The sequence below is a fragment of the Chanodichthys erythropterus genome, chromosome 15 (genome assembly GCF_024489055.1).
Source record: "Chanodichthys erythropterus isolate Z2021 chromosome 15, ASM2448905v1, whole genome shotgun sequence".
Lineage (NCBI taxonomy): Eukaryota > Metazoa > Chordata > Actinopteri > Cypriniformes > Xenocyprididae > Chanodichthys > Chanodichthys erythropterus.
In genome coordinates this window covers 28739442-28753912 of record NC_090235.1, presented here as the reverse complement: position 1 = coordinate 28753912, position 14471 = coordinate 28739442, and the positions used below count along the sequence as shown (strand labels likewise).

The 14471-nt window shown below is 39.4% G+C and overlaps 1 protein-coding gene across 1 annotated transcript; it reads right to left on the bottom strand.

Annotated features, from left to right (window-relative positions):
• Positions 1–9525: 9525 nt before the first annotated feature.
• Positions 9526–13314, bottom strand: sox4a (SRY-box transcription factor 4a). The gene has a single exon (XM_067411047.1). It carries the CDS (start codon positions 12867–12869, stop codon positions 11787–11789), a length of 1083 nt encoding a protein of 360 aa, XP_067267148.1. The 5' UTR covers positions 12870–13314; the 3' UTR covers positions 9526–11786.
• Between the last annotated feature and the right edge of the window lie 1157 nt (positions 13315–14471).

The window sequence follows — 14471 nt, the reverse complement described above, 5'->3', positions numbered from 1 at the left end:
TCGTCAGACATAAAAGGCTAACAGTAGGCTATAAACGGACTACAGCACACCATGGTCGCGGATCAACGTCACTACCACCAAGCTTCCTCAAACTTTATTTAGAAAACAACTTGATTTAAAAACATGCTCGCTGATTATGATCTGCGCTGTGTATGAATACTTATCCACTTTTTCATGAGAAATGCTGTCCAAATGTCCTGTTTGTCATGATGATGTCTAAAGTCCCCGCCAAAGGAAGTAGTGCCTTTTAGCAATTTGTTGGCAACCGCCGTTTTTAAGACACAGTAAAAGTAAAAAAAAAAATAAAATAAAAAAATCACAAGCGTGTTATAACTGGTGTGCTTTATGTCATAGATCAAAACGTGAAAATATTTAGAGGCTTAGTTAACCACAGACCTTATTTCAGGCGATTTAGCAAAAACCCATTAAAAAAACCCATAGACTTTACGGCATTGGAACCGGATGTCCTAAAATGCTAACTCGCTTCCGGGTTTTGCCTACAAAAATGCGTCATACCTGAAGTACTCTAATGGATAACAGTAAGTTCCCTTAAAAAAAAAAAAAAAAAAAAAAACTAATACATACGCTTCATGTATTTTTTCACAGTAAAATACCATTAAACGCACCATTTCATATCTTATAATTTTGAAACTGCCTTAAACTGACATTCCCAGAATTCCCTGTGTCACTTAAAATTTGATGGATTTTAAAATTAATAATTGTTTTTTCTTAGTTTTTTTGTTACCAGTTATGAGTATTAGTGTTTTATGTTACATCTTATTTATGTGTTACCATGATGTTGTTCTGTATTCGTCTTCTATATATTAGCATTTACCTCAGCTTGTGGAAAAGTTATTTGCGATTAACTTTGCCACCTGTGATGTACTTGTGATTATCTCTTTACCACCTGTGTTTATATGGTGGTTGTCAGCAGATGTTAAGGTACAAATCAGATTTTGTTAGCAGTATGGCCTTGCTAATTCAGCAGAAAGGGGCTGTTGGATTTATGTCAATTACAGTATTAAATTGCAAAATGTAAAGGTTATGTTAGTGTAATGTGTTCCCAGCCCTTCTTTATCCCTTTTTACTTATTTTTATCCTTAGTTAGGCCCTGTATAATAAACATAAGCATTAAACTCCATTTAAAAACCCTATGGGAACCCAGATGTGCCCTTCAGTCCTTCCAAAAAGTGTGAAGAACATAGGGCAGCTCCACTTCAAAACAACATATTTATAATAAACTCTTGCAGAACAAAGCATCGACGCACAGTCGTGACGCAAAGCTCCCCTTCAGCATATGTGCGTGCTCAAACCACACATAAACATGACATAAACTTATACCAGTTGCTCCCAGCCAGAAACCGACAGCTTGTCACATGAGAGTGCTGGAGAACTTCAGAAGTGGTGCGCCTGGGCAGAGCCTGTGGAGCCCTGCCTGCGCATCTCTATAGTTTAGCACCGTCAGCAAATTCGCACTCAGTTTCAGGACAGTAAAACATCAGGCTTTCTTGGCTGCATGGAGAGAGATAGACGGGGAGTAAGTAAATCAAAGCATATGCTGACAGATACTCGCTCTAATTTCAAAGGCCTCTACCACGATCTTGACAAGGCCCTAAGATACCAAACTATTAAAAACATAAGGGGGTGCCAAAACAACCGCTGTGATGCTGGGAAGAAAATTAATGCTGCGGATGATGCCTGATGTCACGGCGCAGCCGGAGAGCTTTTACTCCAAAAAAACCTCTGAAATCTGAAATTAATTTCAGAAATAAAGAGCCTTGTGCTGAACAGATGCATAACTACACTGGAAACCATAGGGAGGCGATGCAGTTTCCAGGCACGGAAGCGTTTTCGGTTCATCTCCCTCATCCTAAAGTACGTCTGCGAGCTAGAAGGTGTCTATTTACCTTTCCACTAAGGAGACAGAAGTGGGCTCATGAGCTCAAGACAATAGAGCTGCCAGAACCAGAATTCACTCCTCTACCACTACCTCTCACACACTATGATTTATGGGTAGTAATTACTTCACTGCCGGTGACATCATCTCACCACGCTTCCCGCACAAAAGTGACTAATTAGCTGTGCTGTCTTCTGATGCCTGCAATGTCTTTTTTCCTCCTATTTTTTGTATGGAAGACAAGGCATGTCAAAACAAGACATTTCAACATCCCAAGGCAACACAGCTATCTCTGTAGCAACCTTTCTAAGCAGGCATACATTAATACACCATGTCTGTCGCTCTCTCACACATTCACAGTCACAGACAAACACAGTGTCTCTAAACCCCAGCAGACGCCTTCTAAACAGTTTACTCAGAGAACAAATGCAGTGCATGATGGGTAGAAGTTTCCAGTTGATATACCCTTATACAGCGCACTATTTGAGGGGACAACAACCAATTGTAGTGGTGTCTGAAACCATTGTGGACATGATCAAGGGCACTTTTTTAACCCCATAATGCACCTCAATATATTATAACTGATGCACAGAATACACCATTCACTGAGAATGAATTCCCGTGTCTTGACAGAAGACTTCCAGTGCACTCAGTGTCCAAATTTGCTCTCTCATTTAGTGGACTATATTAGTGGGATAAAGTAGGGAAAGGTAAATAAGGGTATAGGGAGTGATTTTGGACACTTTGTGGTTGACTGCTTAGGGAATGAATTTGCAGGCAGCGTTTGCACATGAAGATACCTCACAAAACGGATTTCGGACAGACTTCTGAGACAACGGTTTAATGATCTACAAGAAGAGACCACTGAAAAGCATCATTGATGTCTATTTACAACATGTTTTTTAAGCATTGATCATTGTAGCCATACTAGCCAATCACAGACATATCTGGTGAGCGTGTGAACGCAATAAAGTACCTCAGGGATGAGGTGTTTTTGTAGGCAAAACCCGGAAGCGAGTTAGCATTTTAGGACTTCCGGTTCCATCGCCCCGAAGTCTATGGATTTTTTTAATGGGTTTTTGCTAAATCACCTGAAATAAGGTCTGTGGTTAACAAAGCCTCTAAGTATTTGACATAAAACACACCAGTTATAACCCGCTTATATTTTTTAAACCTTTATTGTGTCTTAAAAACGGCGGTTGCTAACTAATTGCTAAAAGGGACTACTTCCTTTGGTGGGACTTTAGACGTCATCATGACAAACAGGACATTTGGACAGCATTTCTCAATAAGTATTCATACACAGCGCAGATCATAATCAGCGAGCATGTTTTTAAATCAAGTTGTTTTCTAAATAAAGTTTGAGGAAGTTTGGTGGTGGTGATGTTGATCCGCGACCATAGTGTGCTGTAGTCCGTTTATAGCCTAGTTTTAGCTTTTTATATCTGACGACTTTATTTAGGCTTAAAAATGTATAAATGTTGTGTTAACTTGTGAAGATTATCTTGATAGACAAAACGTGTAAGTGTCATAACCCTTTGTTAAACACAGAGCTTATTGTTTGCAATTTTCCAAAAGTCTATGGGAAAAATGCATAAGCTTTCGATCGAGGAAACCCGTGTGCTGCTAATTTCCAGGTTGGCCTACAAAAACACATCATCCCTGAGGTATTCTATTGCCCATCAGAGTCGTTTATGAATCCGCTCAACTGTAGTCAAAGTTCAGTGCCGACTTGGTATTGCGGTTGGTACTTTTGACAACACTACTCCTTAATAACGAGTGTATAACTGATGCACAGAATAAACCATTCACTGTGAAAATGAATTCCTGTGTCTCCACAGAAGACTTTCAGTGCACTCAGCGTCCAAATTCACTCACTCATTTTGTGGACAATATTTGTGGAATAAAGTAGGGAATAGTTAATAAGGGTATAGGGAGTGATTTTGGATACAGCCAAAAAGTATTTGGACTTTTGCACATGAGGGTACCTCACAAAACTGATTTCTGACGGACTTCTGAGGAAACGATTTAATATTCTACAACAAAACAGAGATTTGGTGATAAATTAGAGAATATTTAATTACTTCAATAGTAATTTCTCACTAGAATGACATCAAAAGCAGACAATGTTGGTCAAAAATGTACATTTACACACAAACTGACCACTAACTGCAACTTTCAGGCGCCATCTTTATTTTTTAGTTCAGTTGTCACAGAATGGAATGCACAGGACTGTGGGATAACAAAGGAAGTGAAGGATACATCTATGCTGCCTTTGAAAATTGATTAGATGAAGGTATCTCAGGATACAGGAAACAAATCTAACTATTGGATTCGGACGTGCCGTGATGCCTTCCTACCTTGGAATGCATCCTCTGAAGGTAGCATTTTTAAGCTTTCATACACAGCTGCTGCCAAATAATACTGGACCATGTTCATAGTCAATGTGATGAACTACACTATGGTTACTCTGCTAGGACACCGGTGAGAACTACCTTCATACATCCAGGTTAAAAGCAACTGCAAAAAAGTTTCAGAAAAGTGAAGTTAGTTTTGAGAAAAGGTCAATTGGTTTGATATTTTGTATACTAACGCAATGGCATTCGTGCAGTTTAAAGTGTGGCTCCGAGTGTCCAAATGATTTTCTCTCTGTGTTTGATACAGCTAGTACAGATCTTACTGTATTGCACATTATTCGTTTCTTATTCTTCAGAAAAGGTTGCTTTTGTGTCGCATCCAGGCCTCAGTTCAAATCAATATCAAAATAGCTATCTATTGTATACTTCACGAGTGGGGAAAAAAGAAATAATCACCCTTAGTAATACTGAACAACAAGTGTAACCCATGGCTTTTATGACTTTAGAAAGACCAAGAAATCATCATCACCACATATTGTACTGTAAAACCAATGACCTCAACATGACTTCATGTCCTTGAAAAGATGCCTCAACAGTGAGAATGAAATACTTTATCTAGCAAAGATATTGTTGGGAGAAAAAAAAAACATCCAAAAATACTTTCTCTGAAGAGAAACATATATTAAGCAATAGGGCAATTCCACGCAAAGGTCATCTTTACTATGAAAAAAAAAAGTTTTAACCAAAAGAACAAAACCCTTTTTAAATTGTCCATTTAGGTCTGTAATATACTGTATTAATGTGCTCTAACAGAAATTTTAAGAAAATTGCCTTGTTTATCCACAATATATGTGGTAAGTAACAATGCTTAAATTAAATTTTCAACCAACCATATTTCATGCTTTCAAAAAAGGGATCAAAGACCCCATTTTTTAAACTTTAATTTTAGCAGTAAGCATTGTGTAGAAAGATGGATACATGCCTGAGAAATAAATACACTCATTTAGTCATAACAGCACTGCCTGATGAATTTATAAGGGCTAGAATAAAGAGGTCAGGACGCTTCAGTGCTCTGTCACGTCCGTAACGTTTTAATGATTAAGTTTATGTCATATAACAATTATAAATGCAAATAACTTGAAACTTTATATGCAAAGCTAAATTATGTTTATGCTTATTAGGATCAACAATTCATTTCACTACGTTGCTGTGAACAACCATAATAAGCGTTACGGACGTGACCGTTACGGACGCTTCATATTAAATCCTATGAGTTTGCTTCTTTATATTGCTATCATCTGTTTCAGGCTTACCATATCAGAACATACCCAATAATCGCAATACTCTTTGTGCTTTGTTAGTTTTAATATGAAAAAGGTTTAACTTTCAAATTCAGTCGATTTTATTATTTTTTTTTTCAAAAATTAAACAATAGATGTCGCTCTTTAATAGCCTACGGCGTGTGACAGATTAGCTTCTGCAGCGCCTGTAAGCGGCGGATCAGGCGCACATGAATCGATCTTCTCTTCCTCTTGCCAGAGAACGAAATATGAACATCAAAAGGTAGGCCTATATGATACAGTACAACTTATAGAAGAGCATTGTGTCTCATAGGACACTTCCCTCGGGAATTGGGATGTCGCGTTACCTGTTGGTTAAAAATGAATAGCCTAGCCTATAATGATCACAATCCGCGCGATCAAACAAAATGAAAATAATACGATTGCAATAATTTTGACTTGAAATAAAGTTTGATCATTTTGACTCAAGACTCCGCTTTAAACTCTGAAAACTAGACGAAAAAAACCGTGTGGTCATTCATACACAAAACATAAAACTGACATGATTGCGATTGGCAATAGTGTCAATCGGTTCACCTGACTGTGGGGAAAACATGCGATTTTAAACTGCTTTATGATAAACATTAATATTTGTCAATGTATTTTAGCATGCAGTTCTGTAAGAAGGAAAATCATGGTCTCTAAATTGATTCTTGAACAACGCACATGCTTGTCAACATGAGAAATAGGTCTAATCTATAACCTTTTGCACTACAGAGTATAACGTTACATTTGTATAAAGTTTAGTAAAAAGTTGATCAATTGTGGAGTCTTACCATACTGGTATCCCAGATTTCAATATTTGGTGGTGTACATGCTTGCTTGAGGTCTCTGTGAAAGTTTTAAAGCAGTTTTAAACCAGTCTTCTGTGCCGCTTTCAGACCGGTCACATCCGTAACGGAAAACTGTCACATCCGTAACGTTGTTTTTTCCTCATTAATGCGAACACGAAAAATGAAATAAAATTATTATTTTATGCTCTGTGGAGAGCCAACCCTTCTTTATTCGGTGGGCAGTATTACTTTTGGTTTGCGCAATGTAATTCACAGAATTCTTAAAAAATATGTTGTCACCCAAAACTTAGTGACTTTTTTTGTCACGTCCGTAACGCTGTATATTTCCCTCATCTAAAAAATAAAACAGTTGAGTAGACTGACATTTTTCTAATGTCTGGACTCCTTTAGTAAGGGATTATGAATATATAAATAGACGGTTCAATATGTTGCTATTAAATGCATTCTTTGAGCATTTATATTTCAAGTTTTGACTCCAAATGTCACGTCCATAACGCTGGAATTGCCCAATAATGGATTTGCCCTGCAATTAAACTTGCATTTACACTTTCTGATAGGCCTACTGTATCTCACTATGTGAAAATTTATATATATAAAAAAAAAAACTTAGAACCTTTACAACTTTCTCTTTTAATAAGGCTTTTTTTTTATTCTTGATTAAAATAGATTACAATTTATGTCCAAATAATAACCTTTAATTATCTTTCAATTACAATAAATAAATTAAAAATAGAATAGATTGCCTGTCTCTCTGTCTTTAAATTAATTGTTGTGACAAGTTAAATGGATGGAAACATAGATTATAATCATGACAATACAGACAATAACATAATCGTGAAAAAAATGACAACCTGCAATATATTGCAGAACTGCTAAACAATCGAAACAATTTAACTACCTGTTGCTAACCCAGCTCTTGTCAAAATCTTGATTAACAGTCTAATGATTTCTAATAAAAAAAAAAAATCGACTTAAATAATTTTATTATAAAGTTTAGGACAGATAGACCAAAATGTACTTGAGTTCATTCTTTGTTGAATATTCCTCGTGTCAATCGTGGTGAGTAAATAAAATTCCCAAACAGCTCCTTAAAAACAAAGGCCAGGTTTATGAAAAGTCATCCAGTATTGATATTCCATTCAGTTGTTGTGTTCTCATCCCACTATCGCGTGGCCAAGTGAAGTTTGTGACCAGTCAGTTCATTACATGATGAACAAAGGAATACTCCACTCCCCCTTTGTGCTCAACTTTGAGAGCAGACGCACCAAAACTCCCGCTAAAATATTACAAAATCTTTTACCTATGTCAGGAAGCCATCCTCGAAGAGTTTTATTTAAAACATGTCAAAGTCCATTGAGGCGTGGTCCCGTTTTGTCGTTGTAATCCAAAAGCGTTAAACTTTCAGCGTTCGGATGTTTGGCTTGTATTGATGATAGTGCATTGTCTGCACGTGCTTAGACAGCTCGTTTGACCACGCCCCTTTCACCCTTGACCCCACCCCTTGTCCAATACCATGCAAAAAGACCTACAGTTACACCTACAATCTTTTGTGAAAAACTTTATTCAAGCTTGTCTACTTTTTTTTCATAAGGGTATAAAATGTAAAGATAATAATAATACCAGTTTTAGTCGTGCAAGAGCTACTCATGAATCATTTCTTAACAGCACATCCAGAGATGTGAAATATTCAATTTTTTTCTCCCATTGAATATACAGGTCATTTAATGTATTGTGGGCTTGGTTTTTGAGTAAATTACTTATATACGTTTATAAATAAATATAAATTCACAACTTATAAGGCTGTATTGGTGACATGTAGTGGCAACCCTAGTATGTGGATAAGTGTAAATAATATTTCTAAGTGTTTCTAATCTCTCTAAGTGTAATGATTCAAACCATCTGTGCTGCCTTCTGTTAGTGCTAAAGAGTTATTTAGTGTGTTGATCTTGTTAATTAATTTTATTAGTAAAAAAAAAAAAAAAAAAAATCAGGATTAGGCCTATATATATTTCACATAACATATGTTTACATATATAGCACAGAAGGAAAAAAAAAATCAAGATATTTTATCAAGATATTGTATTTCATTTTATTACTGCCCTTTAGAAGCTACAGAAGATATGTTTTCCAGAAGACAAAATAATACTCTCATATTTTGAGAAATAGTTTTTTAGGGCAGTATTAAAAAAAAACAAAAAAACATGCCGTTTATATTATCTTTTTTATGTAGTTAAAATAAATGTATATAACCAGAACTCAAATGTGTGTGTGTGTGTGTGTGTGTGTGTGTGTGTGTGTGTGTGTGTGTGTGTGTGTGTGTGTGTGTGTGTGTGTGTGTGCGTGTGTGTGTGTGTGTACAGAGTTGTAGTTACATAGCCTACATTTACTGCAGCATATGCTGTTAACTAAATAAAAGAGATAATAAAAACTGCATGCTTTTAATATTGCCATATATATATATGAACTTTGCGTGTGTCACTGATTCCTGTTAACAAGTGAGTACATAGCAAGTAACATAGATACATGAGTTTGCAACCAGCACCCCGACACAATCCATTATCCAAGTCTGCTTGACAGACTGATACATTCATATCTTAACTTTGCACAACTGTGGTATTCAATTGGCTTCCTGTCTCTTTTCTCATTTGGGGGATGTAAACAGATTAACGCAAAATCTTTCGAGAGCCCCCTCCCCATTCCCGACACAAACCAGTGCACCCAGAAGGAATTAATTGGTTTCAGCAGTCATCCCTTCTGAACAATCCACTTGAGCGCCCCCAATGTAGCCTCCCGGCAGAGACATCTCATCTGTCTCACACTCCTCCCCCACAGAGTCGATGTCTAGACCCTCTTTCTGCAGTGTGCATCCATGCTCACACTTGACTAGGGCATTAGGTTCACACCCTGCACTATCAGTTGGGATGATGCTAGATAATGACTCAGGCCGAGTTACACTCAGCTCTTGAGACACTGACGAACCAACTGATCTATTTTTTTTTTTTTTCCCCTCATGTAAACATGCCATATTGCAGGCATGTAATGTGATTATCGCATGTTTGTAATGTCTGGATCGCCTCTTTTAGACGCATACCCACCTGCCTGTGTCTTATTGCGGACAAGAACACTGGGGAGGGACGGATGTTTACCAAGAACTGAAACAGTGCCGTAATGTTATTATGTGACAGTTCCCTGTCCCTCCAGGTTGCAACAGGCCTGCCTGTCAATCTTTTGGCCATGCATCACTACATATGTCTCATTTAATATGACGTACAGAAGCAGCGCTGATGCAGGCACCTGTGTAAGTGGTATCTTATTTATTATCAGGTTTTAAGCTTAATAATTTACACTAGAATGTTTTAAAGCATCAAAGTTGTGATACACAATTGATCATTCATTCTTAGACTAAAGAAACTAACTAGGGTTTGTTTACTGGTCAGCCATACAAAGGTAAATCATTCATGTTTATGACTACTTTATTGTGATGTCAAATCATTAAAAATTTTGTGAAGCCATTTTCTGTTTCAGTGTTGGTGTAGTTACTGTGTTTGGCCTTTGTGGGGCAGTATTGCTGTCAGAAATGGACACGTACGGTCGTGAAGAATGATCCTTCAGTTTTATGATGTGTTTAATTGAATGAAAAACTGTATGAAGAGAAACAGTCTTGCAAAGGAAGTTCAGTTCCAGCTGATTTTATTTCCTTCTTGGAAAAAGACAAAGTTCTGTACAGAGGTCTGACAGGCAGTGACTTGACACAATTGGCTGGCTTTTGAGTTCACTACTCAAATGTTGAGATATGGTATGGCAAGACAAAACAATATTGTACACATCATATTGCACAAAATGAAACAATAAAACATATCTATATATTCCAAAAGTCATGAACAACACTCTTAAACATAGGGATGTATAAAGATATATGTTCTTGTTCCTGTCATGATATATCATTGTCAGACATAAACACGCAATCTTTTACTTATTTTACAGTCAATGTACATAGAAATCTTCATGTTGATCCTCTGCCTTAAACACAACTGCTCTACATAAACCTGAATTCAGAAATACAAAATGCTATTCGCCATGCCATAATATACTAAAACAATTAGCTACATTTAGCCAACAAGTAGAAAAGATTAAATATCCTTGTACAATTATGGAGTGAAGACGTACTTCATTGTTCATGAATTATAGGCATTTCGACCGTATCTGTAATTCCATCCAGTGGTTCAAACCGAAACGTGTCACTATAAAAGCACAAAGAAATTGGTATTCAAAAGGTACAGTATCCCCAATAAGGACGCGATAAATCGCAGCTGTCGCTGCAGCTACATACAACCTCATTCAGCGCGCGCATCGTAGGCTAATGACGATTGGTCGTTGAAATGCAGATACTGTCTCTTTAAGAAGCCTGTGGATTGACACTGTAAACATGTTTAGGGGGCAGATTTTGGAGACAACCCAACCCCCTGGCTTTAAAAATCGGAAATCCAAACAGCGATATTCACCGATTGACACCCCCTCGATAGATTTTGTACAAAAATACACTCAGAAAATAATGAAACATTTAATCTCCGTTCCATGTGAGAGGTCATCAATTAAATAATACGAAACAAGACTAGCCCTTCCGCGAGACAGACGGACATGTGCATGTGTAGCCTATACACAACAGACTGACTAGAACACAACTGACTGAGGGGAGCAATGTTTGGCCGTTATAAATACATCGATATAAAAATGCCAGCGCTTAAAAGTTACTTGCGAGAGAACGAGGATGAAAAAAGTAAAAGGCAGAGAAAGACAGAGAACGCTCCTCGGATGAATTTTGGTCCTGATTTGTAGTGTAAAGAGTCGAATCATCTGAGTTGCGTCTGAATCCTGATGTCATGACGACAGAAAAGCTGGTGATTGTGATTGTTTATTTGTTTTTGCGTCTCATATGGCGGTTTCAATGAAACGACACCAGTTACGCTTCTCAAACAGCCTTTCGTAGTTAAATCGTAATGAAAGCATGCGATTCTGGTCTAACAAACGATTCTGGTAAACAACCTCAAGCGCGAGCAAATGAATCGCTCGCATGCTCTCCATTCAGTACCTCCAGCAAAACAAGCATTTGACCAGACTTTTTTTCTGTTTTAAAACGTCCCTTTTTAAGTTGAAGAGGGCGCACAACGTGAACTCGCCACCGCGCAACGCCTTCCTCTGCGTCCAAAGCGCGCCTCCTTCTAGCACCAAACGAGCAAGCTAAGCACTTTCATCTGCACTCTTGTCAGTGGATAATGAGAGCCCACAGTATCTGATGCATGATAAACAAGAGGAATCATGTCGTTGACTCGTCGTCTGACTCATCTCGGAGGATTTTGCAAACCTCCAGTCATTTTTCAAGCTGTCCATTCAATCAGACTCAATAAGTGAACACCAAGTTGGATATTGTCGATTCGAGCCAGTCCCCTGATATCATCTCGCTCACCTCTGGGGTGCAGTAGTCGGGGAACTCAAAGTGCGAGCCGGAGCCCGACTCAAAGTTGAACTCCAAATCTCGGTCCAGAGGCGCTGTGCCAAAGGTGCTGAAGCTGTCAAAGCCGGGGCTGGGGTCCGCCAGCTCGTCCTCGAACTCCTCATCCGAGGAGGACGACTGCGAGGAGGACGAGTGCGAGGCGGAGGGTGTCGGAGACGGCGCGCGGTTGAACTTGAAGCGCGCGGCGGGCTCCGCGTCTTCTTTTCCACTCGCGAACCCGTCATCGTACAGGCTCGGCGGGTCGCTGGAGTCCGCCGAGCTGCTCAGAGTGGGACTGGCCGGCACAGCGACGGAGGGCGGGCTGCTATCAGAGCTGCATCCCCCGAACACATGCCCGCGCTTGGCTGCTTTCTCGGGTATTTGTTTGGCGGCGGAGACTGACCTGGACTTGTAGAGCGCGTGGTGGTCTGCTGGGACGGAGTGGGCGGTCAGCTCGAGCGCCGTGGACTTTCTGTGCGTCCTGCTGAGAGTTTTCGAGCTCTTTTTGGATGCAGACTTCGCGCCGGGGCTGCCGCTCACGCGCTCCGCCTTCTCCCCAGTCTTGCCGCTGGATGACTTCACCTTCTTCCGAGGTCGATATTTGTAGTCTGGATAGTCTGCCATGTGCTTGAGCCGCAGACGCTCGGCTTCGCGGATGAAGGGGATCTTGTCGCTGTCTTTTAAAAGTTTCCAGCGCTTGCCGAGTCTCTTAGAGATCTCCGCGTTGTGCATGTCCGGCGACTGTTCCATAATCTTGCGCCTCTCTATCTGCGACCAAACCATGAATGCGTTCATTGGCCTCTTGATGTGACCCGATGGGGTTTTGCACCAGGCGATGTCCATTTTATCCCCGGCTGAGTTTGGGGAGCCGGGAGTCTGAGAGGCGTCCATGTCTAGGTCCATCTCCCCTGAATCAATAGAATCGCCGGGGAGCACGTCGCTGTTGTTGCTGATGTGCGTTTGCTCCACCATAGCCAGGTCTGTGCCCATGCACTACAACAGTCTCAACTTTTAATTGCGCACAAAAATCCTACACGTGCTGCAGCTCGAGACGCTTTGAGAGCGCTTAAGAGTCTTTCTTCTTCACTCTTGTGTGAAATATGATTTAGGCAGTTTGGAAACAAAGTTGCTGCTGCTACTGCGGACTGTCTTTTGGTTCAGCACGCCGTCCACAAAGCGCATATCCCCGCGAGGAGCTCTGTCAAGTCCCGGCAATGTCGTCAAAATCAACAGTCTGCCGTTCAACTGCCGGTTCGACTGAAAACGAACCCAGAGTGCGCTCTGGACGCGAAGTATCTGAAGCCGTTTAACAGAAACGGACAAATGTCTTCAGCATAGTTTGTCGTATGACCATGCGGTAGGTTTAGGCGACTGCACTTTTTCATGCTCTGAGCTTCCTATCACCCTTCACAACTTTCAATACTTCTGCTAAACCGCCTCACAAGGATTTATCCTTTTCCGAAGGTATAAAGGAAAGAGAATCCAACCAATCAGCTGCTGTCACTAGCCTATCCTCAGCCAAAGCCACACCTCTTCGTCGTTCATTGGCTGAATATAGTATCTAATAATAATCGGCGCGTGCAATGAGAAGCTTTCTGTCTGACCTCATTCCATCTACACTGCAAACTTAGTTTTAAAGGCACATTATTCCCCCTTTCCTAGATCGCACGCTGAATTTGGCAAGGGTGCGTAAGTTAGGATAAGCAATTCTGATGTTAGATTATGAGCGATTAAAATTTAAGATGGTAAAACAATCAAGTGTTTACTTTGTCTCGCTGGTATTGCATAAATCATAGAGGGACTGTACATTATTGTTTTATTAACAGTATTAAATTGCGATACGAATAGAATGTTCTAATAGTAGGTAAAACAAACAAAAAAATCGCATCCATTAATATTAAGCATGCGCGTCCGTGCGTTATTTATTTATACACAAAGACAGCGCGCGCCCACATGCCACGCGCTTCTCCATTCAAAGGCAGCATGTTCTTGTTTGTGCTGGTAGCTCGCGCTCTGGTTGTCGGGTTGCAAATAATAAAACAAAATAATGATTTATTTATTTATTTTTTAATGGTGGTTTTCAGCAATTTATAGTTCCGTTTCACATTCTTACAAATTGTGTATTATAGTCTACTAGAGTGAAGCTGATACCAGAATGCACTCACACAGCAAACGAGGTGAAGAAAGCGTTTGGCATCATGACTGTTAAAACTGCATTCGTTTATACCTCTAGATGGCGTACTAGAGCCAAAGTAGGGCTGAAAACAGTTGTTGTTCCACACAGAAAGTGTCTGCTCTGAATAACTGTTTAACTAGATAAAACAGATCTGAATATGCATTACGTAATCAAGTCATCTATCATGGATAGAAAATAACAACAAAAGGCAAGCATTTCGAGTCCATTCTCACATTATTGTGAGATGTGAAGATGAAGTGATGCATCTCCACTATCTCTGCTAGCAGACAGTGACTTCCTAAACCCTGAATCAATATAACTGAAATCAATACTTCAATGACCTCATAGCTAAAGTATTAGTTAAAAAAAAAAAAAAAAAAAAAACTGTTAACCATTTACCACGCTAATAGTACACC

Excerpts from the sequence above, each read along its gene's own strand:
- sox4a (XM_067411047.1), bottom strand. The coding sequence starts at position 12,869 with ATGGGCACAGACCTGGCTATGGTGGAGCAAACGCACATCAGCAACAAC.